Source organism: Vanacampus margaritifer, chromosome 8 (assembly GCF_051991255.1).
Source record: "Vanacampus margaritifer isolate UIUO_Vmar chromosome 8, RoL_Vmar_1.0, whole genome shotgun sequence".
In the NCBI taxonomy this organism is placed as follows: Eukaryota; Metazoa; Chordata; class Actinopteri; order Syngnathiformes; family Syngnathidae; genus Vanacampus; species Vanacampus margaritifer.
Genome location: NC_135439.1, coordinates 2474272 through 2489777, shown reverse-complemented (window position 1 = coordinate 2489777; position 15506 = coordinate 2474272). Strand labels below are relative to the sequence as shown.

At 43.3% G+C, this 15506-nt stretch overlaps 1 protein-coding gene across 2 annotated transcripts; it reads right to left on the bottom strand.

Moving 5' to 3' along the window:
- Positions 1-1554: 1554 nt before the first annotated feature.
- On the bottom strand, positions 1555-15222 carry dhrs3b (dehydrogenase/reductase (SDR family) member 3b). 2 transcript variants are annotated; one of them, XM_077573560.1, is made up of 7 exons: positions 15021-15191; positions 14781-14880; positions 5017-5160; positions 4659-4778; positions 3050-3288; positions 2045-2170; positions 1555-1953 (listed from the first exon to the last, which is right to left on the bottom strand). In XM_077573560.1, the coding sequence occupies exons 1-7, from the start codon at positions 15035-15037 to the stop codon at positions 1869-1871; spliced, it is 831 nt and encodes a 276-aa protein (XP_077429686.1). In that variant the 5' UTR covers positions 15038-15191; the 3' UTR covers positions 1555-1868. The 2 variants fall into 2 exon arrangements, with proteins under 2 accessions (XP_077429686.1, XP_077429687.1); XM_077573561.1 differs by having other exon boundaries at positions 14781-15222.
- Between the last annotated feature and the right edge of the window lie 284 nt (positions 15223-15506).

Below are 15506 nucleotides of genomic sequence, written 5' to 3'. Positions count from 1 at the left end.
ATGGTGCATGTAAAAAAAAAAAGCGTTTAAATAAATGTCTTTATTCGTCTCCTGTTTCAACTTATATCGCTGAGTCTAAAATCGACGGAAGAGTATTCGAGCCAGTGAAGAGAGAGAAAAAAATTTGTCAAGATTCTCACTTTATTCTCAGAATTCTGACTTTAAAGTGAGAATTCTCACTTTTTCCTCAGAATTCTCACTTTAATGACATTTTGACACAATTCTCACTTAACTCTTTCACTGCCACTGACGTTTAAAGACGTCAAGTAAAAACCTACGGATCACTGCCAATGACGTCAAAAGACGTTATCCAATGATTTATTTTTTATTTTTTTTGAAACGGGTAGAGGAAACCCTTCCGCATGTCTGGTGAAAGTTTCCAGTCTGTCTGTTGTGCCTAATGACTATTTTTCACCCCTAGAGGGCAGCGATGACTCTCTTTTGACAAGATCGGGTGGGCGTCAGTAGAGGCGGAGCTAGAGCGTCGAGCAGGAGATGAGAATGGAAGACAAAGGAAAAATGGCGGCCGGTCGCGAGGAGCTCACGCACGAGACGTTTTTTTCAAAGACCAAAAGCTGATTTTTGATTTCTGATTTCTGATGAAAGCTGAGAGTCCAATCTTTCATTTGGTAGTATGTGTGTTTCCATAGTCCAAACACAACATTTTCTGTGGACCTTGAAAGATCACTCAAAATGCTTAAATCGGCCGGCAGTGGGGACAACCCGTTTCTGAAAACGTCTGGCAGTGAAAGAGTTAAAGTCAGAATTCCGAGATTTAAGTCAGAATTCTCACTTTAAAGTGAAAATTCTGAGAATGAAGTGAGAATCCTGGCAAACTTTTTTTTCTCTTCATTGGCCCTAATCCTCTTCCGTAAAAGTTTTCAGTCTAAATCATGATCACAATATATTAAGGCTACCTTAGAATCAAAAATGGTTCTAATCAGATTTAGGGTAACTCTCAAAACATGAGATCCAATTTCTCCCAAAAATGATTCTCAATGAACGACATGTAAAAGTATTTCAGACAGTCCCAAATCGCATCCGCAAGACCAATATGTCAACCTCACACTCCATCGATTGATCCACTCTGACAAGCCCTGATAAATATGTATTAAATCAACTGTCCGCTGTCGTGATATGAATGTCAGACGAAGCCCAACGAAGGCATCGCACTTGTGCTGACTCACAGGTAGCGTGCCATCCATTTCATGTGCGACATTGACTTTTTGTCCCCCATAAAAGAGCATTAATGGCCATTTTATGGGATTACATGAGATGGAGTTGAGACGTGGCGGCAGAAGACCACACCGAGTCTGACCCAATACGTCATCGATCATCCCAGAAACGTAATGACAAGGCCCTGATCGACGTGCTCATCATGTTCCGGGAGAATTCCGCCCAAGTTGAACAGTAGATAACAGCCACCGACTCCCTTGTTTTATGTCTTTGACAATATCCTGTCACGGTCACTGAACAAACGCCCGGCATCAATCTAAAGAGTGCTATCACGCCGCTACAGGCGTCAAAATCCAGGCACGAAAAAAAAAGCGCATCTCTAGAACTGCTTTTTATTATCTTGATTTTATGCAAATTAAAAAGTTCAAATCAAATCAAACTAAAACAAGGGGCACAGGTTCAGACCTATACATGGATTCTAAGAAGGCATCTCTGTACATTATATACAAACACGTGCAGGAACACACTTTCCTAGACGTTCGAACCTTCAGTCCTTTATCACATATTTCACCCTGCAGATGCAAACGTCCCTCTGCGACGGCGTCTCCTCCTCCTCCTCCAAGTACCAGTAGGTCCATAGTTCCCTATTTCAACTCAGAGGTAGCGAGGGCCCCTTGAACCCGCGTCGAGGCTCATGTCCGCCCTTTGAATGTGTTCATGCAGGTATAACTCCCCGAAAACTTGTGGATTTCTTCAAGTGCAACTTGTGGCATGAAGCTGGAAAGTTGAGAAAGGTCATGGAAAGAATATTAGTAACTTGAAGAAATGGGGGGTGATGGTGGGAAATCACATTTGGACCCGAGCACACCTTTTGAGAACGACGAGCGCATGCATGGTCCAAGGCAGGTAGAGAAAAGCCACATCTGCACGGACCGCCTCCACAGTCTTTTGGGCGACCACCTCCGGTTTAAGGGGTGGAAACAGCTGAGGGAATCTAGGAACGAAATGACAACGCGATTAGGAGGACATGGCGACCAATTGGACACTTTATAGGTGGTATTTTGGGGTTTTGGGGCCTGGGAATTACTTTTTTTTTTTTTAACCAAAACCTGAGAAATGCCTAGGCTACCAAAGTTATCTGACCCACTTGGTGGACCAGGGTTCAATCCCCTAAGTCCCTAAGTCAATATCAAATTCCTATTTCGGAGCACTACTTTAACTCTTTGACTGCCAAAAACGTTAAATAACGTTTAGTAAAATCCTATGGAGGAGTGCCAAAGACGTTAAAAGACGTTTGTTTCAAAACAGAGGTGAAACTAACCATTTTCTATTGTTGATTACTCAGAAACGGAATAAGGTAGAAACAAACTTTTTTTTCTGATGAAAGATGAGAGATCAATCTTTCATTTGGTAGTATGTGTGTTTCCATAGTCCAAACACATAATTTTCTGTGGACCTTGAAAGATCAGTCGAAATGCTTAAATCGGCTGGCACTGGCGACATCCCTTTTCTGAAAACGTCTGGCAGTCAAAGAGCTAACATCAAATGTGAAGACAAGGCCCTTCTATATTTTGGGACTCTATCCGGGCAAACTACTGACAAATGTGTCCTGTACCGTACCAAACTGCTTGATGGGAACAGGGTCTTAAATCAAAATGATGCAGTGGACAATTACGATGAGCGCTTCTTGTGACTGGCAACCAAACGAAGATGTACTGAAACCTCATTCAGTTTGAGTCTTAGCTTTTGTGTACCATACCCTGGCCTTTAGTCGATAACCAACCACCACGGTATTTATATATATCAAGATGGTTGAAAAAAAAAAAAAAAGGTCCAAATTAGCAGGGTTAGTACAAAGGAGAGCGCTTCCCACCTGACCCTCATGCCCTGGAACATTTCGGTGTTGGTGTGGAAGGGAAGAACCGTGGTGCAGCCAACGCCGGGACATTCCAGCAGGCCCAGCGTCAAGCTCTCCATGAAGGCCAGCGACGAGGCCTTGGAGGTGCAGTAGTCGATGGCGCCGGGAATCGGCGACTGGGACAGGATGGAGTTGATGCACACGACGTGACCGTGCTGGAGCTCCAGCATCCGAGGCAGAAAGGCCTTTGTGGTCTGACAAAAGAATGGAGGGAGGGTTGTAAGAGTTGTTATAAAACAAAGAAGGGAATGAAATATAGCCGAGAACTGGCCAAGAGTCAAGCCACAGATTATTTTCCCATTTCCATTTAGGGGATAATTGAATTTCCGTCTGCATATTTTGGTCTTATGATCTCCATTTAGAATAATGATGCCATGACTTCCACAGGCCTCCTCCAAATGTTTCGGGAAACGAAGTCGTCAGAAACATTCCACTTAACGTGCACCTCTGAACTTGTCAAAATGGAATTGTTGGAAGGTTCTTCAAGAGGTATTCTGAAAGCCTCATGTTGAGCCTTTTATATCCTTTCGATCTTGGGATTTTCTTACTTTAAAATCGTTAGCTTCATGAATTTTGTCCTTGCTTTTACCTAAAGCACAAGTCTAGCCACAAAAGACTTAATACTTATGTTTTTAATTTTATACTATAAAGCAAGATATACTGTACGACTGCTACTGCTAATTATGCTAACAATGTTGGGCTACTACTGATAGAGCTAATGCAACGCTTAATTAGGATTTATACTACTACTACTACTAATGTGACTGCTTACACTACAACTACCGTTTAGATTACCACTAGTGCTAAAGCTACTGTACTTCTGATACTACAGCTACAACTACAGTACTTCTACTAATAGCTTTTTTTTTTTTTAGGAGAGCTCAGTATTGTTCATTCGATTTGACATCATCATTGCTCTCCTTTTTTTTAAAAAAACAAATAAATTAAAAAAAATTTAATAAATGTTTTTTTTTTAATATATATACATATACACACATATATATATATATATATTTTTTTTTTTTTTTGTATGTGGGTGAGTATGTGTATGTGCGTGTGTGTGTGCGTGTGTGCGAGCGTGTGTGTATTCATCAGTTCACCTAAAGCCCATTAAAAAAAATCCCATACTAATAATATAATATAATAATAAATTGCTAAATGCAGAAACATCAATGTAAGTTATCACGATGTAGTGGCTCTCGCTAACAGACAGAATTAAGTAACCAGAATTAGGTTAAAAAATTCTATATACGTAGACCATGTTTCTATAAATTTTGATATTTAGTTTTTATTTGAGGCCGATATTTTTTCCATTTACTTCTACTAATAGCTAATGCTACGATGGCAACAGGTGGATACACAAGTGAACTGTATCTTTTACGATCTAGTAGAAGAGTATTTTGTTGTCCCGCCTCTCATTAGAAGCTGACGACAGAGATTGCTAATGGATCATTTTGGGATAAGCTAAAGAAGAAGAATTTCCAGCTTTGGCGCAAAGGCTGGGGATCGTCCGACAAGAAGACGAAAGACACAAACAAAATGACTCCGTGATAATAGTTCTTACCCAAAACTGTCCCAAGGTGTTGATGTGCTGTGATTTGAGCAAGGCATCGTCGTCACTATCCATCAGACTTTTGCCGTGGACCACAGCTGCGTTGTTCACTAATATCGTAACATCTCCCACCTGAGAGCAAAACACGCAGAGAGAGAAAAAGACAAAACGTTGGCAAACGCGCTGCATGTCTGCTTCCATGAGATAATGCATTTTGCTGCACCAGAGCTGTCGTCAACATTCTCCGCTCTTATTTTGAGATTTCAGTTGAAGTGTAAATCTATATGCCAGATGGGAGAGACGAAGCGGCTCGGAGCCAACATGCACGCTCGGAGGAATCGCAGGGAAGGATTTCGCAGAGTTTGAATACCTTTTCTCGAACAACCTTGGCTTGCTTGTAAACCTCCTCCCGATTGGCCACGTCGCAAAGGAAGTAGTGGCACTCTGTTCCCGCCAGAGAGATCTCTGCCGCACTTTCTTTGAGGCACTTCTCCGTGCGGCCCCACAGGATCACCTGCCGCAAAAAGGGACGGCTTTAGACATAAAATGGCGACAATGAAGATGCTATATACACAAGATTTGGACATTTCCAAACCAAACATTCATAGCTTATCAAGTTCACACCACAGTCGTGTGAGCCACTGGTCGCCCCCCTCTACTCGGAGACCAATTAGTACACATGTTGGTAACATGACAGACATGGGCGGAGTTAGAGGGTTGCCAAGAAAATGATGACCATAGATTGTGTTTTAACTCGTAGAGACACCAGTTCTTCACCAAGCCCCCATCGTCCAATAGCGCAGCAGATCCACTTGTATGTGTTCGTTTCCAATCAGAATTCCACTGAATGGTTCCACTTTCAAATAGAACCGTTCTTGAATAGTTTTGCTCCGCACATATCAGAAACCGTATAAAATACCTACAGAAATCAAATACAGTTGCGGAGAGATACAAACCCCTAGCCAGACACATCACCAAAAACAGATAGGTCTTGACATCCTAACTTTTTAGACCAAGGATTCCCCAATTCCGGTCCTTGAGGGCTGGAGTCCTGCAAGTTTGAGATGTTTCTATCCTCCAACATACCCGATTCATAGAATCAGCTCATTAGCGAGCTCTGCAGAAACCCGATAACGATCCTGATCTTTAGAATCAGGCGTGTTGTTGGAGGACAGAAACATCTCAAACCTGGAGAACTCAGGCCCTCAAGGATGACAAACCCCTAGCCAGACACATCACCAAACATACTGTAGATAGGTCTTGACATCCTAACTTTTTAGCCCAAGGATTCCCCAATTCTGGTCCTTGAGGGCTGGAGTCCTGCAAGTTTGAGATGTTTCTATCCTCCAACATACCCGATTCATATCATCAGCTCATTAGCGAGCTCTGCAGAAACCCGATAACGATCCTGATCTTTAGAATCAGGCGTGTTGTTGGAGGACAGAAACATCTCAAACCTGGAGAACTCAGGCCCTCAAGGATGACAAACCCCTAGCCAGACACATCACCAAACATACTGTAGATAGGTCTTGACATCCTAACTTTTTAGCCCAAGGATTCCCCAATTCTGGTCCTTGAGGGCTGGAGTCCTGCAAGTTTGAGATGTTTCTATCCTCCAACATACCCGATTCATATAATTAGCTCATTAGCGAGCTCTGCCGAAACCCGATAACGATCCTGATCTTTAGAATCAGGCGTGTTGTTGGAGGACAGAAACATCTCAAACCTGGAGAACTCAGGCCCTCAAGGACCAGGAATAGGGGAGCTTGTTTGAGTCAGAGTCGCAAAGAAAGCCATTTCTGGAACAGGTTCTATCACCTATCCTGGATCTCAGAACTATAAAGGAAGATGTGGTACAACTCGGTCCACTGGCTCTCTAGAAACGCAGAATCTTATGTGTAGACTCCCAAATATAGGACTTCTTAAAATCATGTAACACAAGTGTAAATTCATACAAATGAGACAATGCTGGAACAAAAAAAACCCAAAAACCTGCAAGTAATCTGAAGGTACGGCCTTCTACACCCCATCATTGGTGTGAAAAACAAAGCAAACACGTAATTCAGTCTTCCGCCGTAGCCAACAAAACACTGTGTGCGCCTTGCACAATATTTCTGGCAGCGAGAACGCATCGAGCTGCGCAGATAAGCAACGCTCTTTTTCATTGAGAGAACGGAGAGGCCATTTTCACTCCAACAAGTAGTTGTGAGCCAGATTAAAGGCTTGTGTGTGTGCGTACACGTGTGGCGGGGGTGCGAGCCGTCGCTGCCGTGTGAACGGACGGTCTCTTCATCTGCCACAAGACCAAATGAAGGGCCAGCCATCTGAGCAGGGAACACGGGGTTGGGTAGCGGCGAGGTGGGGTGGGCCATGGGGGTGCGAGGCTGGGGGGGGGGGGTACTAGTGATTGGGCAATTAGATCTGTCAGTCTCCGGGGTCAGGGAAAGGTAATGAAATCAGGGTCTGAGCCCTCCTCATCGCTCCAAACACAAATTCTCAAAGAGATTACACGGCCTTTTGAGCAGACGAGCCCTGTCATTTCTGCTCAGGAACTCTGAAAACGTGCGCAAAGTGCTGAGGGCGCAAGTGTGCGATTTGGCCGCTTGCCCGCGACTCGGGCTAATATCTGGTGGGGGGGGGGTGGGGGGTCTGCGGGAGGTGAGCACCAGTGGCTCGGACCATGCTGGCCCATTGCTAGTCTGGATTTTTACATTTGAGTTTTTATTGTTATTTTCTCACTCTGGGCGGCACGGTGGTTGACTGGTTAGCACGTCCGCCTCCCAGTGCAGAGGACGTGAGATCGAGTCCGGGCTTTGGCCTTCCTGGGTGGAGTTTGCATGTTCCGCCCACATTCCAAAGGCATGTCAGGTTAATCGAACCCTCCAAAGTTGTCCATAGGTGTGATTGTGAGTGTGGATGGTTGTTCGTCTCTGTGTGCCCTGCGATTGGCTGGCAACCAGTTCAGGGTGTAACCCCGCCTACTGCCCGTCGTCACCTGAGATAGGCATCAGCGTATCTCCCCGCAACCCCCCGCAACCTTTGTGAGTACAAGCAGTTAAAAAAGTGGATGGACGGATTTTCTCACTCTTGGAAGGCAAATGAGGTGAGACTGGGTCAACATTGCTTGAATGGCGTTGCATGAGCCACATTTTGGCCTGTTTTACTGCCACTTATCCTAAGAGGAATTCTGAAGTATGACGGCGTATTAAGGCCATGTATTATAATTTTTTTCAGATGGGGGGGGGGGGGGGGGTATTCATTGGTGGTTAATGGGACACTGTTTATAAAATGAAAAGGCAGGCTGGAGATTGATTCATTCTTGATTTAAACTTTACTCGTCCTACACGGCAGCTAGAGCAACAACACTTCCTGATTCCTTATCAGCTGACAAACACTATCCAATCAGAAGCTAGCATAGTAAATGTAAGTAAAAAACAGCAGATTCGACACATCAACTTAGCTGCTTGTACAAGAAAATAACAAATTGTCTGAATGTCTAAATAATAATTTTGCAAACATAAATGTACAATATTTATTTTAACAAATGAACTTTGATGCTTGATCCTCAGGGTGTGGACCTTCGCAAATCGAGGCATCTTCGTCGCTGGCTGTCCCCAACGCTTGAAAGTGCGAATGCGTGACATCATATGATTTTGGCTAAAGCAATTACTATCTCCTTATTTGAAAACCCCACCGAAAAGTATTGGCGCAAACATCCGAGTAGTACGCTACGTTTATTTCTCGTAAGTTTCTGAGATTTTTTTCCTTACAAATTTGCCACTTTAAAAAGTTGCAAAGTTACAATTGTTTTCCCTCGCAAATTTGCGACTTTAGAAAGTGGCAAATCTTTGGACTTTTTGTCTTAGAATATTAACCCCCCTCTAAAAATATATATATTTGTACGTGGCCCTAAAACTAGAAGGGATGGTATACTTTTATTTCAGAAGTTCAAATGAAACTTGCTAGTTACAGTTTATTGGCTTTCAAAAGGCGCTTTCGAAAAGACCGTAAGACCGTTACAGTAAAAAGTGCAGTGTGGGCCTTTGCATGTTAGCATGGGTGGCCATTAATGTTGCTGATTGGCAACGGGCGACAGTCAGAGGCTAAGCAAACACGGAAATTTGACACCACCAGCTATGAGCCTCTGCTAACTTATTAGAGTTGATTGGTTTTTTTGTTTGCCGGGCCATGAGAGATAAGCTCAAAGCAGACACGTCCTGATGAATAAGTGAGAGCTTTTAATGGGATTGGATTCTTGCAAACAACGCTGACAAAGAACCCCCACACCTCCTCCCCAAAAAATCTCATTAGATGTCAGCCCTCGAACCATGCTCACCTGTTTAAAAAAAAAAAAAAAGCACGCTTGATTCATTAAGGTTTATCACAACACACAAGAAGCTCGAAGCAAACAAGGATTAGCAAAATTGAAAGGAAACAGTAAGAAAACAGTTTTAATTAACCCCTGTAACACCCGCCTCTCAATCAGGAGAGGAAAATCGACTTGAGAAAATTGAGTCCAACTGAAATGTAAGCAGACGGTTAGGAAAAATGTGATCCGGCTTCAACATCTGCCGTTTGTAACACTGTCCAAAATCCTTGGACAGCATGCTTGCAGTTTTCCGTGACCTCGCTCATTTACATATTCCATGAAATGGAATTGGAAAAAAAAAACTGTACTAAGAGTCTAAAGGGGACATACTGAGACCAATAAATCATTATTTCCCTCCCTTGGAGCAACAACCAAGTTGTTTCTTTCCATCTGGATCTGTAAAAGGGGCAGAATTTGAATGCAAGGACTGTAGCTATTGATGTCATATTGTCTTTTATCTGAACATTTCTTCAGAAAAATAAAACCAGCGTACGTATAACTTTAGAATTTAATATGAATTTGCCATTTTAATCCATTGGCCTTACATGCTACTTACAAAAGGTTTGGTATGCAGTATTGGCCCTTGGGGTGACATTTTAGGATGCATCTAAACTGCATTAAAGTAAAGCGGAACTTAATTTACAGTTTTGTCCAACTGTTCAATGTCAGCACATTTCGCTGTTCACTAACGAGGAGCTGAACAGCAAAATCCACAACAGGTGATTAAACCAGAACTATCAAGTTCATTTCTTTGCCTTTCTGTGACTCTTTACAGCTTTGTTGTAACCTTCCGATGATACTCTGACTATGTTTTTGTGCGGTCAATAATCCTTTCAAAACCTGAATATTGGTAAGATTTGAGTTTTGAAAAATCTTGCAAACTCGCAGAAGAACTTGAATACTCTTATTTACAAAACCCAAATAAGACCCCGAGGGTTACCCCCTTTTATAAGCCGAATTTTCGGTCATATAAACGCGTATCGGGGTACTTCCTTTGAACGGGTCTTTGGTTTGTGTTCTACGTATGCTCTGTGAACATACTTGTATGTGCGGCGGCCATCTTACATTGCCACAAGCTAAACTTAAATACTTTGATTTCTCCTCAGCATTTCCACGTCGTTTTCTGTCTCTATGGCGATTAAACAAAGTTTAAAGAGTAAACAAAAAGAGCAAAACAAGGCGACGCAAGACAGAATTACACTGGAAGGAAACGGACTGCTTTATTAGTGTGGTGAGTGACATGAAAAGAATTTATTTACAGGGAGTCCTCAAGTTACGGCGGAGTTAAGTTCCTACGCTGGCGATGTAACCCGACTTAAGTCGGATTTCACCGTTAAAGTCGATATTTACATCAAAATACTTTGTACAGTAATTTGTACAGTAACCCGGAAGACGGCGGAACCAATATTTCATGTTTGGGCAGAGCGGAGCTAATTCAAACTTAAACCTGCTAGTTAGACGTCCGATGCTGGAGGTAACAACAACAACACAACCTAAAATGACTTTAAAATGGCGTGATTACTGTGGGAAATTCATGAAAACAAAAAGGTGTTAAGGATGAGGCACGGGCGCAGTTAAGGTCACGTATGACGATTTATCGCATTGACCGTAGAAAGTTAAAAGTAGAAATGTCTATTTGCGTATTGACTTTGTGGTCACAGTTTAGATTGCAATATGTATGTGGGAGTAACCAAGTAATCTTCTCACGCATGTAAACGGGTTATCCCGAATGTTTTAGGAACCGGAATATTGACTTTGACCCGAATATTGACTACATGTAAAATTAGTCTGCGACACTTTCATCTCAGTGACTGACAACATCGGGTTTGAAACCTCTCACTGGTGTCATCATGTCAAAAAGTAGTCCGTTGAAATAACAATTCTAACTGAACCATATTGGTTGTTTCGTGGGTCAAACCGTTGTGCATCTTGTGACCGATCACTAACGCTTTATCTCTTGTAAATTGTGACGAACAACCAATCGCTCAGGTGAGCGAGCCAAAGCTGCGCAGCTTGAAACAAAACCTCGAGGGAGCGCAATTCGCTTTGCCACAACTCGACGACACTCACGTTACACTCCGATGTCTGATAACCCCCCCCTCCCCCACCACCACCACCTTTCAATTTCACACCCGCCACACTGAAGGGCTAGAGAGGATCGAGAGGCGGCACACACCGAGGGGGCAGTGGGAGTTCAGGAGGCAGTCGCCTGCCGCTGTCTAATTACTGCAGAGACAGCAAGGTCAGTTGCGGGGCAATACCCAGCTGGGAGTGGTGCGCTTCCCGCCTCCGGGACAAAACACACACACACAAACCTGTTGTCAGCACAGCGGCTCCACCATGTTGAATTGCACATTTATAGGCAATGGTGGCAAGCAATGGAGTAGAAATAGTTTGTTACTGGACCAAGAAGGCATCCGTAGGTTACTTCCTTTCTGTTAGTCCATAAATTTGTAAAGTGATATGTACGTTCTACTCATGCTGTCAAAAGTGAATTCTTAATTTTACAATCTTTGTATTTGACGACTGAATGTCAAATCAACTGCAGTTGAGATCTTGATTGATTGAGACTTGGGGTCTTATAAATTGGGGGGGAAAAAGGGAGCATTAATAACTCATTCACTGCCATTGACGGCTATAGACGTCAAAAATTCATTTGCACTATTTCTATTAGTTTGACATTTATTTTTTCCAGTTCTGTTAACAAGAGTATGAAAACCTAGAAATTTGTTTGCTTGTACATTTAGAACAGATATAAATTTTGTGATTAATCGTGAGTTAACTAGTGAAGTCATGCGATTGATTACGATTAAAAAAATTTTTTTTTTAAATTGACGCCCCTGATTTTTAATATTTTCTTAAACATATTAAAAATATTTTTATTTTTTTTTAAAGAAAAGATTATTTTACAATCTTTAATCTTAATTAATCGCATTTTTTTCACTAGTTAACTCACGATTAATCACAAATTTTATATCGGTTCTAAATGTACAATAAAAAAAATCTAGGTTTTCCACAAAAGTGGGAAAAAATTAAACTAATAAAAATAGTTGAAAAAAAATTCTGACATCTATAGACGTCAATGGCAGTGAATGAGATAATGATGATGCTAGATATTTCCCATCTACGGCTTATTTTAAGAGTTTAATGCTGCCGGCTAAAAGATTGATGAAAAGCTATTGGTACATGCTAGTGCTGTTAAAAACAAATAAATAATAATAATCATGGTCTAATTTGAAAAAACAAAAATAGGAGGTTTTTATTATTATGGTTGTCATCATTAGTTAGCCAACAGTACAGTATTTTCTTTGTCAGCAAAGCCACAGGAATGGATTGTTCTTATAGCGTAAACGTTGCGCTAATGCTAGCTAGCTCGCTAACAACATGTAACATTGGGTAATGTACAGTGTTGGAATGAGTCAAAAGTCATTTGAGCTGTAGAGACACAGTAGCTAGCTAGCTAACTGCTTGTCGCACTCGCACTAAATTACGCTTTAGATTTTTGTTGTTGAGGGGCAGTAACATTTTAGCTCGACTATACGAGGCTATAGGCTACTGTAATTCCATAAAGGAGTACAACTTTATACAATTCTCCGTCTTTCCATATGTTGGATTCACTTACAGTTGAATCAGTTTCCCTACTTTTTGTGAGGGTCTCGTTTTTACACACACGTATCTGTAATTGTACTTAAGTTCACAGTATGAGTACTTTTGACACCTCTGCTGCAAAGTTTTTTTTGGAAGCCGTCCCTAAGAATTCTTCGGTTGATTGTTTTGGAGCATCGTTCTGCAACAGTTCCTTCTGGAGTCCCATCTCCGAGGATTCATTCATCAACTCTGCAGTTTGCCTTTCATGCAGCGTGGAAGTCCGCGCAGAGGAAAAAGGAAATTCTGGCCTGACAATCACAAAGGAGGGATGGGGGGGGGGGGGGGGCTTGGCGCCGGTTCACATCAGAGGTTAGCCTCATTCAAAATGGCCCCGCTGTTTCCTCTTAGCATCTATGCAAGCAGGAGGCAGTTTGTCGGGCACATTGGCGCAGGTGTTGTTTTCAATGCCTTCGCACCTTTGGTGCAGCCCAACAATGAGGCGCTGAAAAGCAGGACGACATCTTTTGTTGTGCAGCTGCACTCTGGAAAAAAAAACTTTTAAAAACTCACTGGCTTTCTTCTTTGTTGTTTTTTTTTTTTTTCAATTTAATTTTTTGAGACACGATTAAAAAACAAACAAACAACCCAGTGGCGATGTTGATGTCACAACCCCTTTTTCAACACCAACACTTTTCACCCCGCCCCTTCCAACAGTTTTTTTTAAATCAAGTGTATTTTGAGGCATTTTTAGTATGTGCCGCTAAAAAACGGACGACAGGCAGCTGATAGCGTCCAGGCCACAGTTTGGATGCCACCGACCAAAAATGAAAGTGATGCGCCGCCTGTGTCGCACACCTAATTACAATCAGCGGCCCTCCAAGCCGGGTGGGGGGTGGGGGTTTTAGGGGTCCCTGGAAAAATTTAAATAAGTTTTTCCAAAATCCCAATTGAATCCAAAATAATATGAACTCATTAACGCTCGGCTGCATAACATTCAGATAAACTGGATGACGATGATGATGATGATGATGATGAGGGACCCCCTAAGGCCTCTGGAGCTTTGGGGGCCCAAGTGGCAGCTCTTTGGGAGGGTTAGGTACTTTGCAAAACAATTTAAACATGGCATCTACACTTCTTTAGAGTAAATTTTACTCTAAACTGAGCGTATTCAGTCCCATGCTACATAAAATGAGTAAAATGTACACTTGGAAGAGAGTAAAAAAAGAAGAAGAATAAAGTCATTCAAGGGTTGAGGAACAAACCCACAATTTCAGGTTGGGAGACAGCCAATGTATTCCCTGATCCACGCAGCGCCTGCCGTGTGTTAGTATATCGCTCACGTCAGCTGGAATCTTCGTAACTCCAAAAGCAAAAACATCGTTTTTTGGTCTCCTCTTGGATATAAGCAGTAGGAGTGGCATAGCTCAGGTGGTAGAGTGGATCTCCCAGGCTGAAGGTTGTGAGTTTGTTCTTCAAGCCTTGTGTAACTTTAAACTAGTACAATTCAGTCAAAAATATTTACTTAGAATTTCTAAGTGAAAAATCTTTAATAGTTGTTTTTTTTTCATGTGATATGCAAATTCTCTCGTACACACTAAAAATACTTGTGGGACCAAATAGACTCAGTTTAGAGTAAAATTTACTCTAAAGAATTAGCTGTGTAGTTGGATGTGAATATCTTGCACCGATTGGTGGTTTAAAGTTGCTATCATTTTCCATACGATCGGTTTCAGAACCCAAGTCAACCTCAACTAGATTCAACTCCAGGTAACCCATGGACACGTCATTCGGTACCCCTGCACAGGCCAAAGCAGGATCCCCGATCGGCCTCAACTTTCCTGCCTGCCCAGGAGCTACAGAAATGTGGTTCTTCAAAAGAAGTGTCGCTTAAAGTGAAGCAGCGGCCACCATTTTTGCATTTCAGCCGTTGCATTGGATGGTTTGACCCAAGAAGGTCTCCGTCCTCTGGATGACTCCTCACATGCCTTTTCATAGTAGGCCTCCTCAACATGTCAATCCCACCTCAGCCCTTCCCACAACACGCGTCACGTCAGCCCCGCTGCCCTTTAATCGCACCAGCAGTCGGCCCTTCAACCCCTGCGTGACCCCAAGCCAGCTCTCGTGTAAAACTCCAAATGTGAAGACAGACGCAACAACAAGCGACTCTTTGCGTTTACCTTCCTGGCGCCCTGCTTGGCGAACTCCTTGGCCAGGTGGCGTCCGATGCCGCGGCCCCCTCCCGTGATCAACACCACCTCGTCCGTCAGCGGCTTCCGTCTGCTCGGCACCAGCCACGACACCGCCGAGCGCAGCACGCACAAGAGCATTTGGACCGGGAAGAGGAGAACCCGACACGCGCTCCTCAGCTCCATGCCGGCCAAATCAAGTCTCGTGCACTTTTCTTGAAGAAGTCTCACCTGCCGCTCTCGCTCATGCGCACCTTGCGCCCGGAGAGTGTCGGCGCACGTCAAAAAGTGGCGTCCGAACTTCCTGACGTCACCGGCGTCATCCCGCCTCCGAGCAGCAAACTCGTGTGCGCTCCGCCAGCCGCCGTGCGCCGCTTTTATACGCGCGCCTCCCGCAGAACGTCGAGCCGAGCCGAGCCGAGCCGAGGGCAGGCTGCAAAGGAGCAGGAGGGGTGGGGAGGAGGAGGATTATGGCTGGGGGTGGGGGTGGGGCCAAGTAATCCTGATTGACATACTCACTGGCGTGGAGGGCTTCCAAAAAAGTGGTCACCCCACCGAGCTCCAGGTGGGTGCACCCCCCCCACCCCACCCCGATAGAAAAGTGAGTCCAGATCACCTCCAGTGAGAGATGCACGATTATCAAGAGAATCAAAAGTGGTTATTCTTCATTTGGTTGATCAGGTGGGCAAAATAAATAAGAAACGAATCCATTGGGAT

What these genes read in the sequence shown, in the direction of transcription:
- dhrs3b (XM_077573561.1), bottom strand. Translation starts at nt 14,975, where the DNA reads ATGGAGCTGAGGAGCGCGTGTCGGGTTCTCCTCTTCCCGGTCCAAATG. An exon ending in ACACCTTGGGACAGTTTTGG is followed by an intron (nt 3,289 to 4,658) that starts GTAAGAACTATT and finishes TTCTTTTGTCAG; the next exon opens with ACCACAAAGGCCTTTCTGCC. An exon ending in GCGCTCGTCGTTCTCAAAAG is followed by an intron (nt 1,954 to 2,044) that starts GTGTGCTCGGGT and finishes TCAACTTTCCAG; the next exon opens with CTTCATGCCACAAGTTGCAC.